The following is a 25,839-nucleotide window of genomic DNA, read 5'->3' as shown; positions in this document are numbered from 1 at the left end:
TCACGGTCTATGTACCCAAATTTCGTGAAAATGTAATCGCATGTCAGTTCTAGTATAATATATTTGTCCAATGAATACCCGTTTATCATCTGCATTTCTTCTTGGTGTAGCCATTTTAATTGCCAGTAGTGTACTCCGCATTTTTTGAACAGACACTCGCCGAATTTATTGCAAAACATGTTGAACGCCCCTCGTACATTTGACAGTAGTATCGTACACAACTTATTTTAAAATTTTTATCGATTGCTATATTATATGTGGAATGGAGACTAAGAACTCACTATAATGAAACTTACTATCCTGAAACTCAAAGAATGTCCCTGTAGAGCTGCTTCGTATCACGAGAAACAGCAACCGGGGAGCCCTGAGAATTGTCGTGATATTCTTGTGAAAGCGTATACAGTGGGGGCAGCGTTCTGTGGCGAGGTTTATCTCCGTCCCGGATGTGCGGGTGGCCGTATCGCTATCGCCTGCCCGAAGAAGCTCCACCGGGCCCGGTATCTGCCCTGCCCGGAAGCCAGCCGCACGCAGCCGCCGTCTGTACCACACTTGCAGTTGCTAGCATTTCATCCATCTTCTGCAAAATATGTTCGTGGAACCAGTTCGCAACCATGTAAGAATGGTTATAAGCAAGCGTTTTACCGTTGAAAGCAAGAACATGTAGATTAATCTGTACATCCACTAACAGTTGTACAGATACTACAAATAAACACTTGAAGGGGTGTACCACTTGCTCCATGGTCGAACAAGTTTGTTAATGCTGCAACTGTATACCAACGTATAATGTTAATTTACCCATAGTAATCCATCTTCACCCGTTTTCATTGGCTACACTAAAATATTCAGATTGGATCTCTCATCTCTTTAGCGAGTTGATGTCTACGAGGTGCGATTATTGGCGAACGAAAGGATGGGAGAGTGTGAGGCACGTCGCTGGATCGTTGTCTCTACTCAAGTAGCTTGCTGAGCTTAACATCCCCAGCAGACATACAGACCGCCATCAAATACGTTTTAACACGTTCACTGTAATATTAGCGACAGTGTTACATTACTCCTTCTCTCCCAAACACTGTCCATTCGGTCTAGTAGTAGTGGAGTCATTTCGTCGATTAAATGTTTTCCTTCAGTAACAGATTACGGTATAAACAGTAAAAGATTTAACTGACAGCAATTAACGACGAATCGCAGACTACGCTGCCGAGGAAAAGAAATGCAACACCCTCCAGCACATGGTTATTTTATCGACAAGTGACATGAAATGTATTTCATCATTGTGGGAGTATACGATTACAAATTCAGACAAACTGAAACACGCGTCAATACGCAATGTACCACTCTCCGGCGGCAACGCGGGCATGTATTCTCTCGTGCAAACGATCATAAAAGTGCCGAATGACATCTTGCGATAGATTGTTTCAAACACCTTGCACTTTTTGTTGCAATTCGCCAATGGTTCGTGCAGAACTAGTTATTTCGCTCTTCACCATGTACCATACGCGTTCAATAGGCGCGCGAGCTGATGTTGATGACCAGGGCAGTTGTTGCACACCGCGAAAAGCACGTTTCGCCGCTGCAGCTGTATATGGACGTGCATTATCCTGCTGAAAAATCATATTTTTGTCGAAGAAATGGCAATAACACGAGGTTAACAACCTGTGCAATGTAGAGAGCACTGGTCACTTTACCTTGCAGAAAAACCAAATGTTTACGCGAGATGTAACTGATGCCCCTCCTCCCCCTCCCACACACACACCACGAAGCCCGTCGTGGGACCTGTGTGTCGTGGACGAATACACTCGGGAATAGAACGCTCACCAGGTCTACTCCGAACACATGTACGTCTATCGCTTGCTTACAGACAGAACCCATTCTCACGACTGAAGACAACACTGGCTATTCTGCTCTCCAGTCGACTCTCTCACAACACCAGAGTATCCATGATCGGCGATGTCGTTATCAGTAGTAGCATGGCCAGAGGCACACGTTATCTCAGTCAAGCTGCTGGCAGGCGGGTCCCAATGCTCCTTGGTGACGTACTAGGTGCGACATGTACCCAGACTTCTTCCCTGGCCGACCGACCATCGCTGCTCTTTCAGTGCGTCGCTCTTGATGTGCTTCTGCACTACATGGACGTCCAGAACCTGGTCTACGGATGTGGGAATGTTCTACAGACCACTGCTGAAAGCAGTGACACTCCACCGATACATAGTGCCCAACATGGGCAGTACCCTGTCGATATGTCTATCCGGCTTCCCACAGACCCATGTTGTGACCCTGTTGAAATGGCTGAAGTTCAAGAGGAATACGTACTTGTCGATAGGCATGGTTGTACCATAGAATGATAGTTGCGCACATTTTTTACCTCTAAACCCAGCAAAGTTACTACCTGCAGAGTCAAAAAAGAGGGCAGACAGACTGGCTTCCAGAGAGTCAGCTGATCGCCGATGACCGTGACAAATTTATCACTAACACGAAAACCCCTCAGTATACGCATATCTAATTCTACATCTCCATCTACATGATTACTCCGAAAATCGCAAAAATGGTTAAAATGGCTCTGAACACTATGGGCCTTGACTGCTGAGGTCATCAGTCCCCTAGAACTTAGAACTACTTAAACCTAACTAACCTAAGGACATCACAAACATCCATGCCCGAGGCAGGATCCGAACCTGCGACCGTAGCGGTCACGCGGTTCCAGACTGAAGCTCCTAGAACCGCTAGGCTACTCCGGCCGGCCGGCGCAAATCGCATGTAAGGTGTATTCGACGAGCGTGAAGACATGGTCTAGCAAGCCAAGCCAGCAGTAGTGCAGTGTAGGGTACCTAGAAGCTATTTTAGGACTGGAAGTAAATGTTCTTCCAGAATGGTTTGTGGGCCAGCTAGGATGTCGCTTCACAGCTACACGAATTCGGTCGTCGTCTGCATCTGGATGGAGTATGTATGGATGCGACAGCCACTCAAAGTGTACGCGCGAACGTGTGATTCATACATGTGCAGATAAGGAAATATTACACGACCCACTCAGATTAATGTGACCTACTGTTAGGAGCATGGCGAAGAACCTTTTGCAGCGCAGACATGCAGGGAGAGTGGGCGAGGTTCTGCGAGGTACAGACAGGTTCGTGGAGCTATGTCGACTCCAGTCCCGTGGCTAGCTGTGCTAGATTCCTCGGTTGAGGACCCATGACGCGAATAGCCCTATCAAAGTGGTCCCACGGATTCTTGACTGGGTTTTAATCTGGGGAATTGGGTGGCCAGGCTCTATCTATAAACACGATGGCACTTAACATCTAAGGTCATCAGTCCCTTAGGCTTAGAACTACTTAAACCTAACTATTCTAAGGACATCACACACACCCATGCTTGAGGCAGGATTCGAACCTGCGACCGTAGCAGCAGCGCGGTTCCGGACTGAAGCGCCTAGGACCGCTCGGCCATAGCGGCCGGCGGTGGCGAGGAGAATAAAGTAGACTCATCCAGGTGCTCTTTAAACCGCGCATGCACATTGCGAGCTGTGCGACACGTTGGATTGTCCTGCTGGTGGACGCCATCGTGCCGAGGAAAAAACAAACCGCATGTTGTGGTGGAAGTGGTCCCCGAGGATAGAACCATGCTTGTATTGGTCAGTGGTACCTTCCAGAATGACGAGATCACCCAGGAAATGCCACGAAAACATTCCCCAGATCTTAACGCTCTCTCCTCAGGCCTGGTCCCTCCCGACTATTGTTTCAGGGTGTTTCCTTTCAGACGTTTCTCGCAGATAAAGTATAAAACGTGATTGATCTGAAAAATCCACCTGTTTCCACTCAGTGGGCGTGCAGTTGCAGTATTGGCGTGCAAATTGCAACTTACGTCGCCGAATAGCAGTCAGCGTGGGTGTAAGAACCAAGCGTCTGCTGCGGAGGCTCATACACAGCAGCGTTCACTGAAGAGTTGTTGAGGATGCACTGTTGGTAGCCCCTTGGTTTATCTGGGCGGTCAGTTGTTCAACAGTTCCACGTCTATTCACCAGTACGCATCTCCGCAACCATTTTTTGTAAGCACGGCGGCACGCGAACAGTTTACAAACTTCGCCGTTTCCGAATTGATTTCACCCTTGCCTCGAAAGCCAATGATGATACCCTCCTGGACGTCAGATTAATCGCTCCGTTTCCGCAATACGACAACGACTGCACTGTTTCCCGCGTCTCTACGACGCGCTTTATATACCCTCCAATGCTAGTGCCGCCACCTTTCATCTGTCCATGGTTATTGTACGTTGACGTCGAACATAGGCAATGGTCACTTTAATGTGACTAGACACACTATTTAAGTGACGACAAGAACATAGTACTGGTCCACGCAGCATGGCTCACAAATGCTGCTGCATACCTCTTTGTAATGGAAAACGATTAACTGTCACTGGTTTTTGCTTTAATAATGATGAGATGATATCCTATGCTAGCAGTTTCCCGGGGCTCTCGGCAGCCTTAACGATCCGTGTCCTCCCCTACTCCAAGTGCCTTGCACAGTTTAGGGAAAACAGGCAAAAATTGGGTTAGCTTGCTGAAAGTGGCCAGGATCCCTTTTAGAGTATGAGGGCTCTCTCTCTTTAGGGGACACCTTTTTGTTTAAAAAGCTATCGAATACTTCTGTTTGGTATGTTACATGCTTATTTACTTTCATTTTTCACGATTACACTGATTAGATTGACTTATTGAGCGTTTCCCAGTCGTTTAAATCAGTCTCCTAGAATAATGGGACGCTTGCCATTATCGAAGAAATGTAATCAGAGACAAAACATGCTACAGTGAAATTCATAGCAATGTCTCTGTTGTTCATCATTCCATTTTACAGGTAGGAGTACTGCGAGCAGACAAAACTAACTCGAGGAAGGGCCAGCACAGCTTGTTGCTAACAATAGCTCCCGACTTCAGTAATTTTATCTTTTTCCCCTACTTATAATTGACAGTGTGAGTAATACAAACATTTTTATTTATTCGCGCAATCAATTTACAGATCTTCATTGTTGTTCTGAAATTGTTTATGATTAATAAAACTTTATTTATTAAAATAAGTTGTAACCCTTCCTGTGTCAGAGTTAAGAAGTCTTTTCTGAAGGTAGATGTGTAGAGTGTAGCGTCGTGTAGAAGTGAAACATCGACGCACAACAGTTCAGACAAGAAGAAACTTTAAGGTTTTGAAACGTGGTTCTACAGACGAATGCTGAAAATTAGATTGGTGAATTGGGCAAATAATGAAAATGCACTGAATCGTACTGCGGAGAAAAGAAATTTTCACCTCAACTTGAGAAAAAAAGGGTTCAGTTGATAGAAGACCTTATGAGGCATCAAGAAATTGTCGATTTGGTACTAGCGGGAAGTGTGAGAGGTAAAATTCATGGTAAGAGAGAACGACTTGGCTGAAGTGTACAGCTTCAAATGGATGGAGGTTGTATTAGTTCCACAAACAAGACGAGTCTAGTACAGGGGTGCAGGGCTCCATCAAACCAGTCTTTGGAAAGGAGACTGCAACAATAAGAACAACAACCCTTTCTTAAGTGTGGATGTGAAACACTTAGACTGTCTGTTCAAGAAGTTGTATTCACGAAGTACTCATGTCGTCCAACATAAATGTGAAGGGAAGAGAATACCCTACCACTGAAAGTAGTAGACGCTTTGAGATGATTCACTTACACACAGCTCCTGCACATGTGCGTCACAGGGCGAAATAGGTCCAGATCTACTGTGCAAAATCAGGGCAACAGTCATAAGCAACAATTTACCATAATTTATTGATCATCATCATCAACAACACAGGTCATCGTGCTCACAGCTGAAACCGAGCGGGGTAGCGCATTGGGCTCACATTTTGGAGGACGATGGTTCGAACCTGCGTCCAGCCATCCTGATGCAGTTTTTCCGTGATTTCCCTAAATCGTTTTAGGCAAATTCCGGGATGGTTCCTTCGAAAGAGCACGGCTGCTTTCCTTCTCCATCCTTCCCAAATCCGGGCTTGTGCTGCGTCTCAAATGGCCTCGATTTCGACGGGACGTTAAACATTAATCTCCCCCTCCTCATTGCTGTGCCTCGTGTCTCCATGAAAAAATTTTCTCACGGACGGTTACCAGCTTCTCTTAGATCCTGCTGATGAGGTAGACAGGATATCTTGATCTGATCTATCCACCTGTTCGCTACGATTCCCCTTGGTCTTGTGCCGTCGATATTTCATTCCGTGATTTTTTTCTCAATATTTTCTCCCATCTTTTCTCACAACACGGTCAAAGGACTGGAGAATTTCTGAGTATTTTGGTTGATGCGAAAAGAAAGGCGCCTTGAAATAGTGAGTAGCTCAAAAATGGACACATTTGTTCTTCTGTCGGGCCACTTTATGTTCAGCAACCTGACGCAGCACCGACGTTCAAATGTAAAGTTGATACCTGTCGATTTAGCTAAATGATCAGTTGCACATGATCTCTCTCTGAACACTGGTCTAGGCCATAATCTAGTGAACGATTATTAAAATACACACTTCAAAAGTCCGCAGCGCGTGGTCGTGGGGTAGCGTTCTCGCTTCCCACGCCCGGGTTCCCGGGTTCGATTCCCGGCGGGTCAGGGTTTTTCTCTGCCTCGTGATGACTGGGTGTTGTGTGATGTCCTTAGGTTAATTAGGTTTAAGTAGTTCTAAGTTCTAGGGGACTGATGACCATAGATGTTAAGTCCCATAGTGCTCAGAGCCATTTGAACCACACTTCAAAAAAAGTTTTGCATCATCCCAGTTCCCAGAACTCCTGAAAATAGACGTTAACTGTGCACATTGTATCACAGATACAGTCCCTGTGACTGTTCATAGATGTCACTTTATCCACCCAAAGATGTAGACAACCATGCGTGAGCAGCACCTATTAGACGGAGGGAGGTCCGAAGTTGATTAGTTCCAGTCATTCCACCAGGAAGATGGTACGCGGCTCGTATTATTTGTGCTTCAACCATGACTAGACAGTCAATACCGCGGTTCGAACGCGTCCGCATCGTTACTTTGTGCCAGGAAGAGCTCTCAAAAAGAGAAGTGTCCAGGCATCTCGGAGTGAACCAAAGAGATGTTGTTCGGACATGGAGAAGATACAGAGAGACAGGAACTATCGATGACATGCATCGCTCAGGCCGCCCAAGAGCTACCATTGCAGTGGATGAGCGCTACCTACGGATTATTGCTCGGAGGAACACTGACAGCAACGCCACCTTGTTGACTAATGCTTTTCGTGCAGCCCCAGGACGTCGTGTTACGACCCACTGTGCGCAACAGGCTGCATGATGCGCATCTTCACTCCCGACGCCCATGGCGAGGTCCATCTTTGCAACCACGACACCATGCAGCGTGGTACAGATGGGCCCAACAACATGCCGAATGGGCCGCTCAGGATTGGCATCACATTGTCTTCACCGATGAGCGTCGCATATGCCTTCAACCAGACAATCGTCGGAGACGTGTTTGGAGGCAACCCGGTCAGGGTTGTCCAGCAGGTGGAGGTTCCCTGCTGTTTTGGGGTGACATTATGTGGGACCGACGTACGCCTCTGGTAGTCATGGAAGGCGCCGTATCTGCTGTACGATACGTGAATAAAATTGTTCGACCGATAGTGCAACCATATCGGCAGCATATTGGTGAGGCATTAGTCTTCATAAACGACAATTCGCGTCTTTATAGTGCACATCTGGTGAATGACTTCCTTCAGGATAACGTCGCCCGACTAGTGATCAGCATGTTCTCCAGACATGAACCCTATCGAACGTGCCTGAGATAGATTGAAAAGGGCTGTTTATGGACGACGTGACCTACTAACTGTGAGGGATCTACACCGAATCGCCGTTTGGGAGTGGACAGTCTGGACAAACAATGCCTTGATGAACTTGGGGATAGTATGCCACGACGAATACAGGCATGCATCATTGCAAAGAGGACGTACTACTGGATATTAGAGGTACCGGCGTGTACAGCAATCTGGAACACCACCTCTAAAGTTATCACTGTATGGTGGTACAACATGGAATGTATGGTTTTCATAAGCAATAAAAAGGGCGCAAATGATGTTTATGTTGATCTCTATCCCAGTTTTCTCTACAATTTCCGGAACTCTCGGAACCGAAGTGATCCAAAACTTTTCTTGATGTGTGTATTTCATAATGAGAATGAATATATCGAAACCAAACTAGCAAATAAATAAACGAAAAAGACTCAACAGCAGCTGTTTATGAATTTATGTAATGCGTTTCTGAACTAGTTCCTCGCGGACCCTCGGAAATATAAAAGTGCACAAAACATTGATGTTTTCAAGAGGTCTACAGATAATCACTGAAAGAAGCTCGCGTATTATGACGTTCCTGGAGACCGAAAATCTCCTTTGTAGGCACCAACATGGGTTCCGTAAACAGTAGTCGTCTCAAGCCCAGCTCGCTCTGCTTGTCCATGAGACACAGAAAGCAGTAGATACTGATGCCCAGGTAGATACTGTTTTCCGTGACTTCTGAACGGCATTTGATAAAATTCGGCACTGCCGCCTTATGAACAAAATACGAGGGTATGGAATATCTGACCAACTGTATGAATGGATTGAAAAGCTTCTGGTAAACAGAACACAGCACGTCATTCTGAACGGAGAGAAGTCTTCAGACGTGAAAGTAGCTTCGGGCGCGTCCCAGGGGAGTGTTACAGGACCATTCATTTTCTTTTATATATATATATATATATATATATATATATATATATATATATATATATATATATAACTTAGGAGATAATGTCGGAAGTTCCATGAGGCTTTTCACGGATGATGCTGTTGTCTACAGAGAAGTCGCGAAGCGAGAAAATTGTAGCAAATTTCAGGAAGACCAGCAGACGGTCGACGCTTGTTGCAGGGAGTGTCAATTGACTCTCAACATAAACAAATGTAACGCCTTGCGAATACATAGACAAAAAGATCCTTTGTTGTATGATTACAAAACTGCAGAACAATCACTGGTAGCAGTTACTTCCACAAAATATCCAGGAGTATGTGTACTGAGCGATTTGAAGTAAAACGGCCACATAAAAGTAATCGCGGGTGAGGCAAATGCGAGACTGGGATTCACTGGAAGAAAACTCAGGAAATGTAGTCCAGCAACAAATAAAGTAGTTCACAAAATACTTGTTCCGCCAATACTTGAGTATTGCTCGTCAGTATGGGATCGTTACCACATATGTCTGATAGATGAAATAGAGCCGGGCGCGGTGGTCTAGCGGTTCTAGGCGCTCAGTCCGGAACCACGCGACTGCTACGGTCGCAGGTTCGAATCCTGCCTCGGGCATAGATGTGTGTGATGTCCTTAGGTTAGTTAGGTTTAAGTAGTTCTAAGTTCTAGGGGACTGGTGAGCACAGATGTTAAGTCCCATAGTGCTCAGAGCCATTTGAACCATTTTGATGAAAGAGATGAGATACAAAGAAGAGAAGCACGTTCGTTTAGTAAGCACGAAAGCGTCACGAAAATGCTCAGTCACCTCCGGTGGCAGACACTGCAAGAGAGGCGTTCTGCATCACGTTCTACCGTTAAAGTTCCGAGAACGTACATTTCTGGAAGAGTCAACCAGTATAATGGTTCCCCTACGTATGTCTCGCGAAAAGACCATTAAGACAAAATTAGAGAGATTCAGACCCACACGGAGGCCTACCAGCAATCTTTCTTCCCGCGAACCATACGGGAGTGGCACAGGAAGACGGGGGGGGGGGGGGGGGGGGGGGGAAATGACGGTGGTACACAAAGTACCCTCCGCCACACACCGTAGGCGGCTTGCAGAGTATAGATTTAGATGTAGAGGCGGCGAGGATTTCATCTTTAAGAACGGCCACATGCAATCGATTCTGACACCTAGGGACACGTGACTGTGAAAAAGAAGAAACACGCAGAAAAGTATGCGATGGCCGGTTCGATGAACTGTAATGCACAAGCCCCGCTGGCACTGCTGCCAGGGACGTTCTCAAGAGACTTGAGAGTGCTGTGCTGAGAGATACTGCCTGCAGAAAATGTTGGCTCAAGTTCGGCGTACGTAACAATGAAATGAGGGAGCACCTGAGGTGTGTTTTAAAGGCACCGGAAGCTCGGGATTGCTCATATTACAGAGAGCTTGCCAGTAATCTGGTTCCTCTGTCCCTTTCGCTCTCTTCTGCGCTAAGCCGCAGAGATTGAATCCGCGCGTAAGGCTAGGCTTTGCCTCATATCTCCGGCTCTGCGGCTCATCTTGCCGCTTTCTGAATCTCCACCTCTCGCTTATTACAGTGCTCTTCTCCGTCTCCTTCTTCCTCGTCTTCCACCATACCACATTCAATCGAGTCACAGCGCTCTCGAATTTCTTCCGTGCCTTTTAGTTCACGGCAAGCCTCAGCGTTTATCTGTTTTCCTTACAGCGTCATACAAAATATAATTTCGCCCTCCGCACGACAGTAATTGCATTTCGTTCTTGACTTCCTTGAATCTTTCCACCGTAACCACAATCTCTCCAGGATTCGTCACCTGCAGACGACTGAAGCTAGATCGCCCTGAATAAGTTCAGTGAACAATTTTCAGTTCTCTTGTACGCGAATTACCGATACCGGCTATTTTCTTTTTACCTTTCAGGTCTTACCTCCACATACGCGTTAACAGAAATCGTCGATAAATGGAAACATTTTTCCTTTAAAAAATTTTTTTAAAATATTCTCTATATGCTAGTCAAGAGCGGGGGCGAACCAGTTGTCGCTTATCTTTATAGAGCATTGCAGAGAGTATACCGTGTAGTTACGACAGAGGTCAGTAGTCAGTACGTCGAGAGGCAACAGGATAACCGAAAGAGCTAAAAATATACTAGCAAAGTGGCGCTGGAACCGGAGAAAGCAGGTTCGAGTACTGGTGGTTGGAAAAAATTTAATTGAATAATATTTGGCGGGTGGCGAACACGTAAAGTTACGGATCAGACTCTGTGACAATATCCTTAGTTAAATCCCAAACCCCATTGCGGTGTCACCATTTCTGGAGATGTGCCTATAGGTTGTTCTAAAATCGACTGTCCCTTGATGCTGTATGGGCTCTCTGCTGGGATCACGTTTCTCCCGTTTCCTTCCATCTTCCCTCGTTAGCCACTCCGCAAACCTTACACTAAATTGTGCCAGGCGAGTCACAGCCATCTGCAGTAACTACATTCCAGACACAAAACGCTGCTCACGAAGGAAAGAAACCAAAGTGTTTCTCAACCTGTCGCTCGGGCTCTGTGAGCGCAGAATGTCATTTATACGAATATAAAGAATCGCGTCATCTATCTGTGGACCAGAGGAATGACGTCTCATGCAGTGAAGAGTCATGGTACCCGATGTAACACTTAGATGGACATGAGCTGACGGTGATAGCTACTAATCCATAATAGCTAAATGTTTCAAAACATTCGCAAGTCGTGTACAGTCAGTACAGCCCGCACCGTCCCATGTATATTCAGACAGTTCAGTTAACATTTTCGCAGTTTCCCTGCAACACTCCCACCAGCCAATACTGATGTGTAGCATAGCCAAAAACTGCGCGCAATTCATTCTTCGTAAATCATTCAGACTCCAGCCATCGTGATCTGGCTGCAGTGATGATGTTCTGTCGGCGTAACGTTGACTACCGACTTCAAAAGAGGAAGTTCATGAATGATTGAGTAGAGCGACAATGTTTGTCGCGCGCTAATGGCAGTGGCCTGGTACTGAGACGTGGCTGCAGCAATCACAATTTCCCATTGTACTGATATAGCACTGTGTAGAGGCAAAAAGGCAGCTCGATAGCAGCTTTGCGCGGTGAAGTAAACATTTAGGCAAAACATGAGGAGGCGGCAGAGAGAGGCTGTTTATTTGGCTTTCAGACTGACGGCCAGATCTCTGTCTTAAGGTTGAGCTTTTAATTACAGACAGATTGAATTTGGTGAAAGACGATGTTACCGTAAGCGTCATAACAATCACATCTGAATCGTTTGTCCCTTAAACACGAAGAACACTTCTCTCGAAACCAGCGATATTCGGCGTATTAACGGTAGCCTTAGAGATCGTACGTTCCACAATTCGTACCTCAGCGATTAAGTTTTTCGTATTTGTATCATTATAAGGGGATGTCGAAACGGTTGCTATGCAATTCTGTCATATTTGAACCAAAAGCCTGTATTGAATTTGGTGTTATTAAGTCCTACGAATAATGCCGGCCGCGGTGGCCGAGCGTTTCTAGGCGCTTCAGTCAGGAACCGCGCAACTGCTACGGTCGCAGGTTCGAATCCTTTCTCTCTCATAAAAAAAACGCAGTTTCGGAAGGGAAAATATTATATTCAATTTAACAAATGCCAAAAACGACCGAGGAGATGCCTATGGATACAAACTTAATTGATATAGCGAATATATGAATAACATTAAATAAAGAGGTTTCTCGTTGTTGGGGAAGGTTGGACAGTGATAAGACTTCGGGCTCACATTCGGGAGGATAACGCCTTAATTCCCTGTACGCCAAGAGGTTGACATTTTTTGTGATTTCTATAAATCCGTGAAAGCCAATACTGGAGGGTTCCTTTGGAAAGGACACAACCAGATTCCTTCCCCAGTCCCTCCTTGTCTGTAATCATCACGTCCACGGCTGGTCGGTAAACCCAGTCTTCCTTTCTATCATATGGCGAATCTCTACATATGACGGGCTCTTGTAGACATGAAATGATGATGGTTCCCAGATACCACAACACTGTTGGCATAAATGGTTTGATGAATGATTTGGAAGGATTGAGATATTAATGGAGCATGGTTCACATTATTTTAAAAGTGAAAAAATTGCATCTATTTAGAGAAACTACCATACACTGTCTGGTCGAAATCAGCGGCACACCGCTACGTAATGCGGAACTGACCACAAGGAGTTGAGAGTGGCGGACCCGCCAGTATAAAAGGAGGCGGGGGTATTGTGTTATAAGTAATCACCACATCATGATATTCATGATATTCACCCCCCCCCCACACGCCACCACGACCAGCCCCCCCCCCCCCCCCCCAACATCGGCCTAATCCTTACAGGCCCTTCCCCTTTCCCCTTTTCACTTTTCCATCTGTCACACTCTGACTTCTTTCTCTTTCCCTCTCCTCCCTCCCTCCCCCCCCCCCCTCCCCTCCCTCACTTTACCGCCTCAAGACTGTCTGCCACCGTCGTCACCGACGCCGCCACGAAGATGAGGCCAGGGTAATGGCCTTTCGTTTTCATTTAACTCTTATTGTCCCTCCTCTTCTCCTTTAATCTGTCATTAATTGTAATTTAGTGGCTAGTCAATGGGCCGTTCGTTTTCCTCTGTCTCCTACTGTCCTGTCAGCTTTCATTTTCAAATACCACGCCGGCCAGTCAATTGGGCCGTTCGTTTTCCTGCTTCTTCTGCTATTCCTCTGACTATTCTTTCATCTTTGTGCTGTTTTTTTTTTTTAAGAAAAAGGTCAAGCAAAACCAGTACCACAATGTCATCCTCCCCACCACCACACCATGCAAGAAACAGCGCCCCAGAGGCACTAAGACTTCGCCCCCTGCAGAGGGTCCAGTCCTCCATCATCTGCGTCTGCGTGTTGTCAGTAAAGACGCAGCAACAGCAGAGTGGGTCAGTCAGGAGTGCTCAGTGAATTCGAACGTGGACAAGTCACTGGGTGTCACCTGAGCAACAAATCTATCAGCGATATTTCAGACCTTCGCAGCTGCCCAAGTCGACTGTTGGTGATTGTGAAGCGGAAAGGCGGAGGACCAATCACAGCTGAACCAAGACCAGCCATACCTCATGTACTGACGAACAGGGAACATCGAGCATCGGTTATAAAAAACAAATTTCGTGAAGTCACCGTAAAAAATTACTTCTGACTTCCAAAGTGATACCAACAGTCCAGTTAGCACAATGACTGCGCGCAGGGAGTGTAAAAAAATGTGGTATAGTGGCCGAGCAGTTCGTCACAAGCCACACATTTCTCTAGTCACTGCAAATAACGCTGGAGGTGATGTAAAGAGCGATGTCACTGGACAGTGAATGGCAGGAAACGAGAGGTGTGGAGTGATGGATCACGCAGTACCCTGCTGCAATCCGATGGAAGGGTTTGATTTTCCGAACGACTGGAGAACATTACCTACCACCACGTGTACTGCCAAAAGTGAAGTGCGGAGGAGACGGTGTTACGGTATGGGGCTGTTTGTTGTGGTTTGGGTACGGACACTTATTACCTAGCGTCCAATATCACTACTGTCTCTGGTTTCGGTTCTTGAGGAAGAATGGACTGCCATTCTGATTGCAAGTGTCCCCAGCAGAGTTCAAGCCCTCATAAAGGCCAGGGGTGAACGCACCCCATATTAATGTACACTAATAGGGTCCTGATACTTATGATCAGATAGTGTAATTTTGCGGTGATGGAGTTCGTGAGGTATCGGGTTGCTTGCTAGAATTTTTTCATTTTCTCTGCTTCAGAGTATACGTACACTAAGTTCTTCTTAAGCGTATGAAGGCTCCCTCTGCCCGTGGCTTACGTACGGTGTCCCACCTAACTCTTTCGGGTACAATAACTATGTTAATTTTTTCTGACAAGAAGATGGTTTAGACAAAGGCTGTTTCATTCAAGAAGCTCTGTTGCTGTCAGCAGACATGAATGCACTTGGGAAGACTGAAATCTCAGAAGAGATTTCTCGGAACACAGAGGTAATAGCCAGGTTAAAACTGTAGGATACCCTTCCCGCTGGTTGGAAAAGTGTATCTGAAACTCCTGGTTATGACAAGGGATGGCTGACATGGAAATCCTTGATAAGATTCAGATCAGGAATTTGCAGATCCAGGGTTAATACGGAAAGAGGGGTCTACAACAAAGACTGCAATGTCAAATGAGTCTGCGGTGAATATCGTACAGTTTAACATGCGCTTCACTGTCGACTGTGTCCAAATTCCTACACGGAAGATGACTTGTTTCAGGCATTGGAGAATGTCTAATTTTAAATAATGTAATAATTGTTAACTGTGTTTCTGACACAATAATAATAATATGGCGCGGGAAGTACCATACTCCCATTAAAAATAGTAGTGACCGTTGTAATTTTTTTTTTTGTAATGTGTCATTCAAGGCATCAATTAAGGCTTCTGAAACAAATCAACTTTAGTCTGAACAATTTTCTGGTAACATGAAATTTAACATAGTTGCTGTTGACGGCAGAGGTAGGTGGGACACTTAGTATATAAAACTAGTACAGCGCATAGAAACTTTCATATTGAGCGCGAAATTCACAGTTCTTTTGTACAATGGATCGGGGAACACAGCAATACGAACGTCATGTCGCTTCCAATATTTTATTGGCTTAAAAAAACTAACGAATCAGTGGAATGTGAATAGGGAGTTGGCGCAAAGGTCGACACTCTGGTTTCGTAATCGGCAGCAAAGGAATCAAATTACCTTTGCGCCATCCCGATTCCTGCGTTTTCCGTAAACTATATCTGCGTGATGACGGAATGGTGCATATAGGACGATGGGGTTAATTCCATCCTCATATCTGTCCTTTTGAGCAAATGTTATGTCTCTAATTAACTTAATTATACTGGAACATTAAACACGAACTAACGAACAACAGTCATGTCTCTACCTAGTTTCTTCGACAAGTTTGATTCATAATTTCAGCCTCAACTGGCGGCTTGCAGGAGGCATTCACGAAAGGTGAGGTATTGGGAGTAAGATAAAACAGTAGTTATCAGGGAATACAGAATCGATCTTTCTATGATTATCAGATTATAGGATTTGTATGAAATTCACTCACGGCTTTGCAAGACGCTATTGCCTCCGTTGACAAATGCAGAAAACAAGTGAACTGTGTACAACTGTTCAATTTGAAGTTCTCAAGAACCTCTGCGTATTCCTTCCCACGGGAAACAATGTTGTGCATTGTACAAAAAACGTATTTCTGAACATCTCGAGCAGATGTTCGCAGATCTGTATTATTGTTCTTTTTCCTAGAATCAATTTTAACCACAGGTTTGTTAAGTACGCAACTTTAAAATGGTGGCAAGGCCTGTTTATAGATTATGTAATTGGTGCTTTTCTTCTGAGTTAATGGTGCGTCGAGGAGGTTTAAAAATATAATGCAATTCCGAGCTGCTTTTAATTTGCAAGAAGAAAGGCTTGTTAATAGTTACAGCGCAGTAACTCTGTATTAACCTCGTCTAATTAACATTAAGGTGAAAAGAAAGGCAGTAAATGGTGTTAAGAAGCGAGGTCGCTTCATATTTTGCAACAAAAAGTGAGGTAAACGCTGCTTCATAAATAATGGTGAATTCGAAAGCAAGACTGAAAAGACAAAATGTGCGAGGGACGTTAGAGACTGCTAAAGATTCCTCACGGTTTTCAGTTCAAAGGAATGCCTACGGCAGCGCGTCGTCTTTGCGGTGGAATCGACAGCTGCGATTTGTTTTTAGCGCACAGAGTTCAGATAATTTGCTATGTCGTCCATGAAGGCAGTAGCAGCGTAACAAAAAGTGAACTACTTTCAAAGAACGAGCAGAGTGGAGGCGATGCTTATTGCGCAAGTCTAGCGCGCGTTTCTGGAAAGAAAAAGACCCGAATGGGTTTTTTCCTTTCTCCATTCTGCGTCCGGTTCTGTATCTACGTAAAGAAAGTGCTTTGTGTGTTTGTTATATCGAATATGGTTTGTCAAGACAGCTACGGTAGCGCAACGGCGAAAATTGTTTCACAATTCTGTATGTCGTTTAAAGCGAACCACCATCTCTGAATGTGGAAAAAAATCTCACAATCAACAATCAACAAATGGTGAACCTTAACCATTGAAAGGGGAGAACATAATTGGTTTTATGGTAGCCATTGACAAATATTGTACAACATAGTCATATAACCGTCTGAAACGTCCCCTTAGAAAAATTTTACACGACTGTTCTTAAACTGACACACAATATCTTTAGCGCAACGCAATCTGACTTCCAAAAATCCCTACGAAAGAATGGCCCTGACAAGCTTTAATCTATACCTTTCACAAATCACTTACCTCAGAAAAAATCTTCGTTACTCGAACTACTGCAATACAGCGAGCACCACTACTGCCAGCTAAATAAAAGATTCTAACTACGGAAGGCACTAACTACTGATAGGTATAGTTAGCAAATGAAAGATTTTAATAGAGAACAAACAGTGTATTTACCTTAATAGTCAAAAAATATGTGATAGTTCATGACATCCAGTCTTACAAATTACAAAACTCCGCCATCTCTCTCCTCACGTCCACCACTGCTGGCGGCTCACCTCCAACTGCGCAACGCTACGCGCTGTTAGCATCCAGCTGCCGCTGCCCAACACTACAATGGCAGACAACAATGCAAACTAAACACAGACTGCGCACAGCACAGCCAGTGATTTTTCATACCGAGCGCTAAGCGGCGTTACCAATAAAAAACCTAAATAGCCTAATTACACGTCCTCAGTGGTATCAACGCTCAGACACAAATTTGCCAGAATCGACATAATATGACTCCCCACAGTCATGGGCCAACTCTTGGGAGGCTTCTCCCCTGTTAAGGTGACACCAGGCCCGTGGCGTTCTTCCTTTCGCCTCTCCCGAAAGGACTCGACCACACTGTGTCGTCTCCGCATTGGGCGTACCAGGCTGACCCATGGTTTTCTTTTGCGTGATGAGCCACTCCCACTTTGTGGTTGTGGAGCCTTCCAGTCGGTAGCCCACATTTGGGTTGAATGCCCCCTTCTTTTGGCTCTGCGTGCTAAGTACAGACTTCCCCACACTTTACCTTTGATGTTGGCTGACGATTCCCGGATGGTCTCTCCGGTTCTCAGTTTCCTCCGGGAAAGTGGTTTTCATTCTCAGTTTTAAGGTTTTTCATCTCTCTCTGGTGTTGGGGCAGGGCGGTGGGTGTTTGGGTATCTCCCACTGTAAGCCGTATTTGGAGATTCCCGACGCACCTCCCTGACCGAGATCCTCTTTTCTTCCCCTTTTGTTCTGTTTTTACCCTTTTTTTAAGCATTGGTTAGTCCCCTTTTCCCATACGTACTTCTACATTCTAGAGGTTGCACCTTGCCTATGCTGCTTCAGCATAGCGTTGGGTTCGTTCTCTTGCTGACTTCCTCATTTTGTTTTTACCATTGACACCATGACTGCCCTTTTACGTTTCTAGTCTTTTCCCTTTTATTGTTCTGACTTTCCTGAGATGTCACACTAGCGGAATGGACCACATTTGAAATAAGGGACTGATGACGTTGCTGTTTGGTCCCTTAAACCCCACACAACTAACCAACCAACCTAATATGACTCCCATCTTAATGCGTGGGGTGTAATTGTCGCCGATCCACAAATTTGATCCTGTTTCCTGCCACCACCGCTCTGTGCCATCTGGTATTACCCCAAGTCCTTTGAATAAGACTAATCGCTGGTCGTTCAAGAATTTCCTGCTGCCAGTACGTGTCGGCGACTTGAGGCACGGCGGTCCGCCTTACATTTTACGTAGCGTTTATGGACACTGACGCACTGCAAGTATCGCAGCAAATGTGCTTTTTGTCCTAGTCTCGTAGAAAGGGTGCACGATTGTTCTATTTCGAGTTTCTCTAATGAAGTACTCGCTGAAAAACTCCGTCCATTGTGCCCCTTTGTTTTATCAGTCGAATACGCTTGACATATTTAGTACATAATATCTATGGATAAGCAACAGTGTTGCCGTTCTAAAGTTCACTGCTTGGCAGTTGGTACGGAACAATTGCCAGTTGGTACTGAACAGCTGCCAGCCACTGCCCGATCAATGACAGCAAATGGAAATGCAGATGTCGGTATGTGTTAACTGCAGCGAAGAGAGTGGACGAACGTTTTTGTACGAATTTGACAGTTCATGCAGTACGGCGTTTAACGGAGGATGTTGTGTAACCGGTAAGCGCGACATTCCGTGTGGTACTGGAACATGTCTGAAAGACGACATTTGAGTGCTTACGATTATGTACGAGCAGTTAGTTGGACGGCTGAAGGCCGGTCAAAGTGTCGCTACTGTGGGCACATTAATGGGTGTGTTCAAAAGTGTCATTTTCCTATTAAAAAAGGCTGCTGAAGGTGAAAGTGCTATGCGAAGGCATGCCGGTGGTTGTAGACGGATCACCACACAACGAGAGGATCGATACGTAGCCTTATTAGCTAAAAGGACAGACATCTCACTCCTAGGCAGGTCATTGCAGATCTTGTAACCGCTACCGCTGCACCTGTCTCCGCCGGGCTGGTTTGTATCCTCGGAAGCCTGTTAAGTGCATGACACGTCAGCCAAGCCACTGTTCGTTGGTGTAGGGACCATGTTGGTTGGGGTCAGCAAAAGCGGTGCAGAGGAATGTTCTCCGACGAATCCCACTTCACTGTGGCAACTGATTCAGGACACTAGTTAGCGTGCAATGAGAAGAAAACACGTTGCACACCGTAGAATGTTCAGAGATCATCGGTATGGCGTGGGTTTTATGATATGGGTAGGCATTATGCGGAGTGGCCGAACACCGCTGCATATCTTTCCGCGAAATGCTGTTACAGAGCAACGGTATTATAGGGCGATAGTGTCCGTGTGGTTATAGGTGCGGTAGGCGTCGACTTTCTGTTTATGGACGACAGTGCCCACCCACACAGGACACATTGGAAGGTGAAGATATTGAACGTATGGAATGAGCTGCGTTCTCACCGGATCTAAACCCTGTATGCCTGGATGCTGTTGGCAGACGTGTTTTTTAATGAACACCCTCTCCCCGAACCGTGCAGAGTCTGGTAACCGCCTTGAGACAGAAGTGGAACAATATCCCCGAAGGACTCCTCAAAAATTTGGTAGTCAACATGTATAAAGGTGTAAAATGCGAATTAGAGCTCGTAGAGACCACATTCCTTACTGAGAGTCCAATATCGACCTTTATGTTGTAAGTCTGACAAGCGCCAAACATGAACGTTATATTCGGCCGTGGTGGTTTTTTTTTTTCTGACGATTGTTGTGATGATTCTTCTGTCTGTCTTCTGCAGTTTATTTGTTGCTGATTTCGTGTTCAACTTGAATATTCATATAGGTATCGACGGAAAATGCAACTTTGGCAGTCTGTGTAGAGTGACTTCTGCGGAAAGACATGCGTGGTCGCGATTTACGTCGGACGGAGACATGCACGTCTGCGTACAATCATGTTTCGGTAGGCAACCGTATTTTTCCATGAATGCGCTGAGTGTGTTGTGTATAGTGGGATAAATGTATTAAATTATGAAATAACAAACAGTTTAATTACTTTTCTTCCATCTTTCTCGTTTTTACATGATTGCCCCTTACATTTTTTCCGCTTTGTATTCAGGTGTCCAGGTTTTTATTCCACATGGATTATTGAATTTATTTACAATCTTATTTTGTTAGTTATTGGTCAGTGGAAGAGTTGGTGTTTCAACATTGAAGGTTGGCTTCATTTCGATATTTGGAATTAAATCTGAAATGCAACTTTTTTTTTTCCAAGAACTACAAATTGAAGAGTAGCCTCGAACACATCATTTACCAGTAGTGCCATATTTTTGCGAATTGCTATTTTCTACTGGTTTAGCAAAAAAAGACAAAAAATCTGAAATTTTTCGTCGTTTACTGGGACCAACACTTTTTAAAATGTGTTGGTAGATGCGATTATAACGTTTCTGACAGTGGAATATGTTGGGTTGGCAGAAGAGCCAACGCCGTGTTACCAGAGAAGGGCGAAATGCAAGCTTTTTAGCTCACGCTGCTGGCGTGAGGAGGGAAGGACTATACTGACGTGATGTCTGGAACATGACAAGGAAATAGAATTCAGAAAGCGGACAGAATTAGTTTCATATTTAACTTTAATCCATTAACGATGAACGTCGCTCTTGACGGTACATGAGTCACAGTATTATCTGTTCAGAAGACATAGTAACTGAATATGACGCCTTGCTAGGTCGTAGCAAATGATGTTAGTGAAGGCTATACTAAACCATCGTCTCTGCCAATGAGAGAGTATGTAGGCAGTGAACCATCGCTAGCAAAGTCGGCTGTACAACTGGAGCGAGTGCTAGGGAGTCCCTCTAGACTAGACCTGCCGTGTGGCGGCGCTCGGTCTGCAATCACTGATAGTGGCGACACTCGGATCCGAGGTATACTAAGAGGCCGCGGCCGATTTAAAGACTACCACCTAGCAAATGTGGTGTCTGGCGGTGACACCACAGAATATATAAATTTACTGTAGTAGAGTTAGTGCTGATTGTATATTGGTTTAATTAATTACAAATGTTATATTGGAAGCGTGGATGTGCTGCAGGTCCTATGACGTGACGCACGCTGTGAAGATGAGAGCGCTGCTAGCGGTCCTGGGCGTGGGGCTGTTTCTGGGGCTAGGCGGCGCCGCGGCCAACATCGTGTGCACCTTCAGCGACGACGCGACCGAGCGCTTCAACCACCTGGTCGTCGACAAGAACACGGGCCGCGTGTTCGTGGGCGCCGTCAACCGGCTGTACCAGTTGTCGCCCGACCTGCAGCTCGTCATGAAGGACGTGACGGGCCCGCAGGAGGACTCGCCCGAGTGCTCCGTGCTCGACTGCCCGCCCACCGTCGTCAAGAAGCTCACCGACAACGTCAACAAGGCGCTCGTCATCGACTACACGACGACGCGCCTCGTCGTGTGCGGCAGCATCTTCCAGGGCATCTGTTCCGTGCGCAACCTGCACAACATCTCGGACGTCTCGCAGGTGGTGCGCGAGGCGGTCGTCGCCAACAACTCGACGGCGTCGACGGTGGCGTTCATCGCGCCCGGGCCGCCGAACCCTCCGGTGACGCAGGTCATGTACGTAGGCGTCACCTACACCGGCAACTCGCCGTACCGGTCCGAGGTGCCCGCCGTGTCCTCGCGCAGCCTCGACCGCGACAAGATGTTCATGATCGCCGAGACGGCCGTCACGACGGGCACGCGCATGTTCGTCAACTCGCTGGCGCGCGAGCGCTACCCCATCCACTACGTGTACGGCTTCAGCTCGGAGGGCTTCAGCTACTTCCTCACGACGCAGATGAAGCACACGTCGCCGTCGCCCTTCATCTCCAAGCTGGTGCGCGTCTGCCACGACGACGAGAACTACTACTCGTACACAGAGATCCCCATCGACTGCATCAGCGAGGGCGGCAGGCCGTACAACCTGGTGCAGGCCGCGTACGTGGGCAAGCCCGGCTCCGACCTGGCCTCCGACCTGGGCATCAACGCGCAGGACGACGTGCTGTTCGCCGTCTTCTCCGAGAGCGACCACAGCGAGGGCGAGGTCTCCAGCAAGCCCGCCGATTCCAGCGCGCTGTGCGTCTACTCGCTCAAGGCCATCCGCCGCAAGTTCATGCAGAACATCAAGAAGTGCTTCAGCGGCAGCGGAAGTCGCGGGCTCGACTTCATCTCTCCCAGTCACCAGTGCGTCCTAACGGTGAGTACCTATTTATCTTACTCAACTGTCATTCCGGAATGAGATTTTCACTCTGCAGCGGAGTGTGCGGTCATATGAAACTTCCTGGCAGATTAAAACTGTGTGCAGCCGGCCGCTGTGGCCGAGCGGTTCTATACGCTTTAGTCTGGAACCTCACAACCGCTACGGTCGCAGGTTCGAGGCCTGCCTCGGGCATGGATGTGTGTGATGTCCTTAGGTAGCGTTCTCGCTTCCCGCGCCCGGGTTCCCGGGTTCGATTCCCATCGGGGTCTGGGATTTTCTCTGCCTCGTGATGGCTGGGTGTTGTGTGATGTCAATAGGTTAGTTAGATTTAAGTAGTTCTAAGTTATAGGGGACATGACCATAGATGTTAAGTCCCATAGTGCTCAGAGCCATTTAAACCATTTTGAACCAAAACTGTGTGCCGGACTGAGACTCGAACTCGGGACCTTTGCCTTTCTGGAAACATCCCCCAGGTTGCGGCTGAGCCATGTCTCCACAGTATCCTTTCTTTCAGGAGTGCTAGTTCTGCTGGGTTGTCAGGAGAGCTTCTCTGAAGTTTGGAAGGTAGGAGGCGAGGTACTGGCAGAAGTAAAGCTGTGGGGACGGGGCGTGAGTCGTGCTTGGGTAGCTCAGGCGGTAGAACACTTGCCCGCGAAAGGCAAAGGTCCCGAGTTCGAGTCTCGGTCCGGCACACAATTTTAATCTGCCAGGAAGTTTCATAAACTGTCATTGTCAACATACTGTTACTGAACTTTAAGGTTGAAGTACTCACAAGAGAACCTCCCCATCGCACCCCCCTCAGATTTAGTTATAAGTTGGCACAGTGGATAGGCCTTGAAAAACTGAACACAGATCAATCGAGAAAACAGGAAGAAGTTTTGTGGAACTATGAAAAAAATAAGCAAAATATACAAACTGAGTTATCCATGCACAAGATAAGCAACATCAAGGATAAAGTGAGCTCAGGGACGCCGTGATCCCGTTGTTAGCGTGAGCAGCTGCGGAACGAGAGGTCCTTGGTTCAAGTCTTCCCTCGAGTGAAAAGTTTAATTTTTTATTTTCAGACAATTATCAAAGTTGAGGCACTCACACATAATCAACTTCGCTCTCCAAAATTCCAGGACATGTTCAGATTTGCTTGGACATATGCAGGATTTGAAGATCTGCACATGGAAGAATTTGTAAACGTTAAAAACATATGTTTTGACAGAGCACAGGGAAAACTGTGCGGCTGTGAAGCTGTTGCATTCATTTGTTGCAGTTCATGTGACAAACTCTTATGTTTTCATCACTTTTTTGGGAGTGATCATCACATCCACAAGAAAACCTAAATCGGGCAAGGTAGAAGAATCTTTTTACCCATTCGCCAAGTGTACAAGTTAGGTGGATCGACAACATATTCCTGTCATGTGATGCACATGCCGTCACCAGTGTCGTATAGAATAAATCAGACGTGTTTTCCTGTGGAGGAATCGGTTGACCTATGACCTTGCGATCAAATGTTTTCGGTTCCCATTGGAGAGGCACGTCCTTTCGTCTACTAACCGCACGGTTTTGCGGCGCGGTCGCAAAACACAGACACTAAATTTATTACAGTGAACAGAGACGTCAATGAACGAACGGACAGATCATAACTTTGCGAAAATAGAGAGTAACGATTTCACTCGAGGAAAGACTTGAACCAAGGACATCTCATTCGGCAGCTGCTCACGCTACCACGGGACCACGGCGCTGCTGAGCTCACAGTATCCTTGATGTTGCCTATCTTGCGCATGCACTACTCAGTTTGTATATTTTGCTTATTTTTTCAGTTCCACACAACTTCTTCCTGTTTTCTCGATTGATCTGCGTTCAGTTTTTCAAAGTCTATCCACGGTGCCAACTTAGAGCTAAATCTAGGGGGGTGCGATGGGGAGGTTCCCTTGTCAGTAACAACTTACTGTCTTCGTCCAGTGTACTGTGTGTCCCTCCTAAGAGTCGTCAGACGCATTTTCTCTGCTTCGTCCGACATTTGACTTCTTAAGTAATACAACCCAGTTCGTTGCCCTCGATGGTTAGTGTTCATCGGAGGTGAGGGTATCATCTGGAGTGCCCCAGGGAAGTGTGGTAGGTCCGCTGTTGTTTTCTATCTACACAAATGATCTTTTGGATAGGGTGGATAGCAATGTGCGGCTGTTTGCTGATGACGACGTGGTGTACGGGAAGGTGTCGTCGTTGAGTGACTGTAGGAGGATACAAGATGACTTGGACAGGATCTGTGATTGGTGCAAAGAATGGCAGCTAACTCTAAATATAGATAAATGTAAATTAATGCAGATGAATAGGAAAAAGAATTCTGTAATGTTTGACTACTCCATTAGTAGTGTAGTGCTTGACAGTCACGTCGATTAAATATTTGAGCGTAACATTGCAGAGCGATATGAAGTGGGACAAGCATGTAATGGCAGTTGTGGGGAAGCCGGATAGTCGTCTTCGGTTCATTGGTAGAATTTTGGGAAGATGTGGTTCATTTATAAAGGAGACCGCTTATAAAACACTAATACGACCTATTCTTGAGTAGTGCTCGAGCGTTTGGGATCCCTACCAGGTCGGATTGAAGGAGGACATAGAAGCAATTTAGAGGCGGGCTGCTAGATGTGTTACTGGTAGGTTTGATCATCACGCGAGTGTTACGGAAATGCTTCAGGAATTTGGGTGGGGGTATCTAGAGGAAAGGAGGCGTTCTTTTCGTGAATCGCTACTGAGGAAATTTAGAGAACCAGCATTTGAGGCTGACTGCAGTACAATTTTACTGCCGCCAACTTACAGTTCGCGGGAAGACCACAAAGATAAGAGAGATTAGTGCTCGTACAGAAGCATATAGGCAGTCATTTTTTCCCTCGTTCTGTTTAGAAGTGGAACAGGGACAGAAGATGGTAGTTGTTGTACGAGGTACCCTCCGCCACGCACCGTATGGTGGATTGCGGAGTATGTATCTGTGTAGACGTAGACATTTGCAACTTCGGTTTTGCAGTGTGTATCTGGAGTCAGCCCAAAAAAATACAGCTCGTCACGACTTTCGTGTGACATCCATTGTCGACGGAAAGCATCGATTTCTTTCTTGTTGCAAACAAAATGAATTTAAAGCTTAATTTTACTTGCCCGTTCGATAGCGTGCTGCAAATTCATCTTGTTGTATATTGGTTTTAGAGGGACAGCAGAACACGAAGAACGACTGTACTCCAGCAGCGACACCACCGCTCTGCCTGCCAGGGCCACGCAGGAGCGCTGCTCAGTCGCTGCTGGAATACTGGTTATTCTTCGTGTTTTACTCTCCCTGTTAATACACATCGATAAAAAAAAAACGAACTAGACGAAATTTGGGACCGCT

General features: G+C 46.1%; 1 protein-coding gene across 2 annotated transcripts in view; it reads left to right on the top strand.

Moving 5' to 3' along the window:
* LOC126297532 (plexin-A4) overlaps window positions 1-25,839 on the top strand; it is an 861,252-nt gene that overhangs the window by 183,202 nt on the left and 652,211 nt on the right. For both annotated transcript variants that reach the window (XM_049988441.1, XM_049988440.1), the window contains one exon: window positions 21,326-22,466. In XM_049988441.1, the coding sequence (XP_049844398.1) occupies window positions 21,354-22,466 (1,113 nt within the window). In that variant the 5' untranslated portion in view covers window positions 21,326-21,353. The remainder of the gene's footprint in view (window positions 1-21,325; window positions 22,467-25,839) is intronic.

Source organism: Schistocerca gregaria, chromosome X, assembly GCF_023897955.1.
Source record: "Schistocerca gregaria isolate iqSchGreg1 chromosome X, iqSchGreg1.2, whole genome shotgun sequence".
NCBI classification, from domain to species: domain Eukaryota; kingdom Metazoa; phylum Arthropoda; class Insecta; order Orthoptera; family Acrididae; genus Schistocerca; species Schistocerca gregaria.
This window is presented reverse-complemented; position numbering and strand designations above follow the sequence as displayed.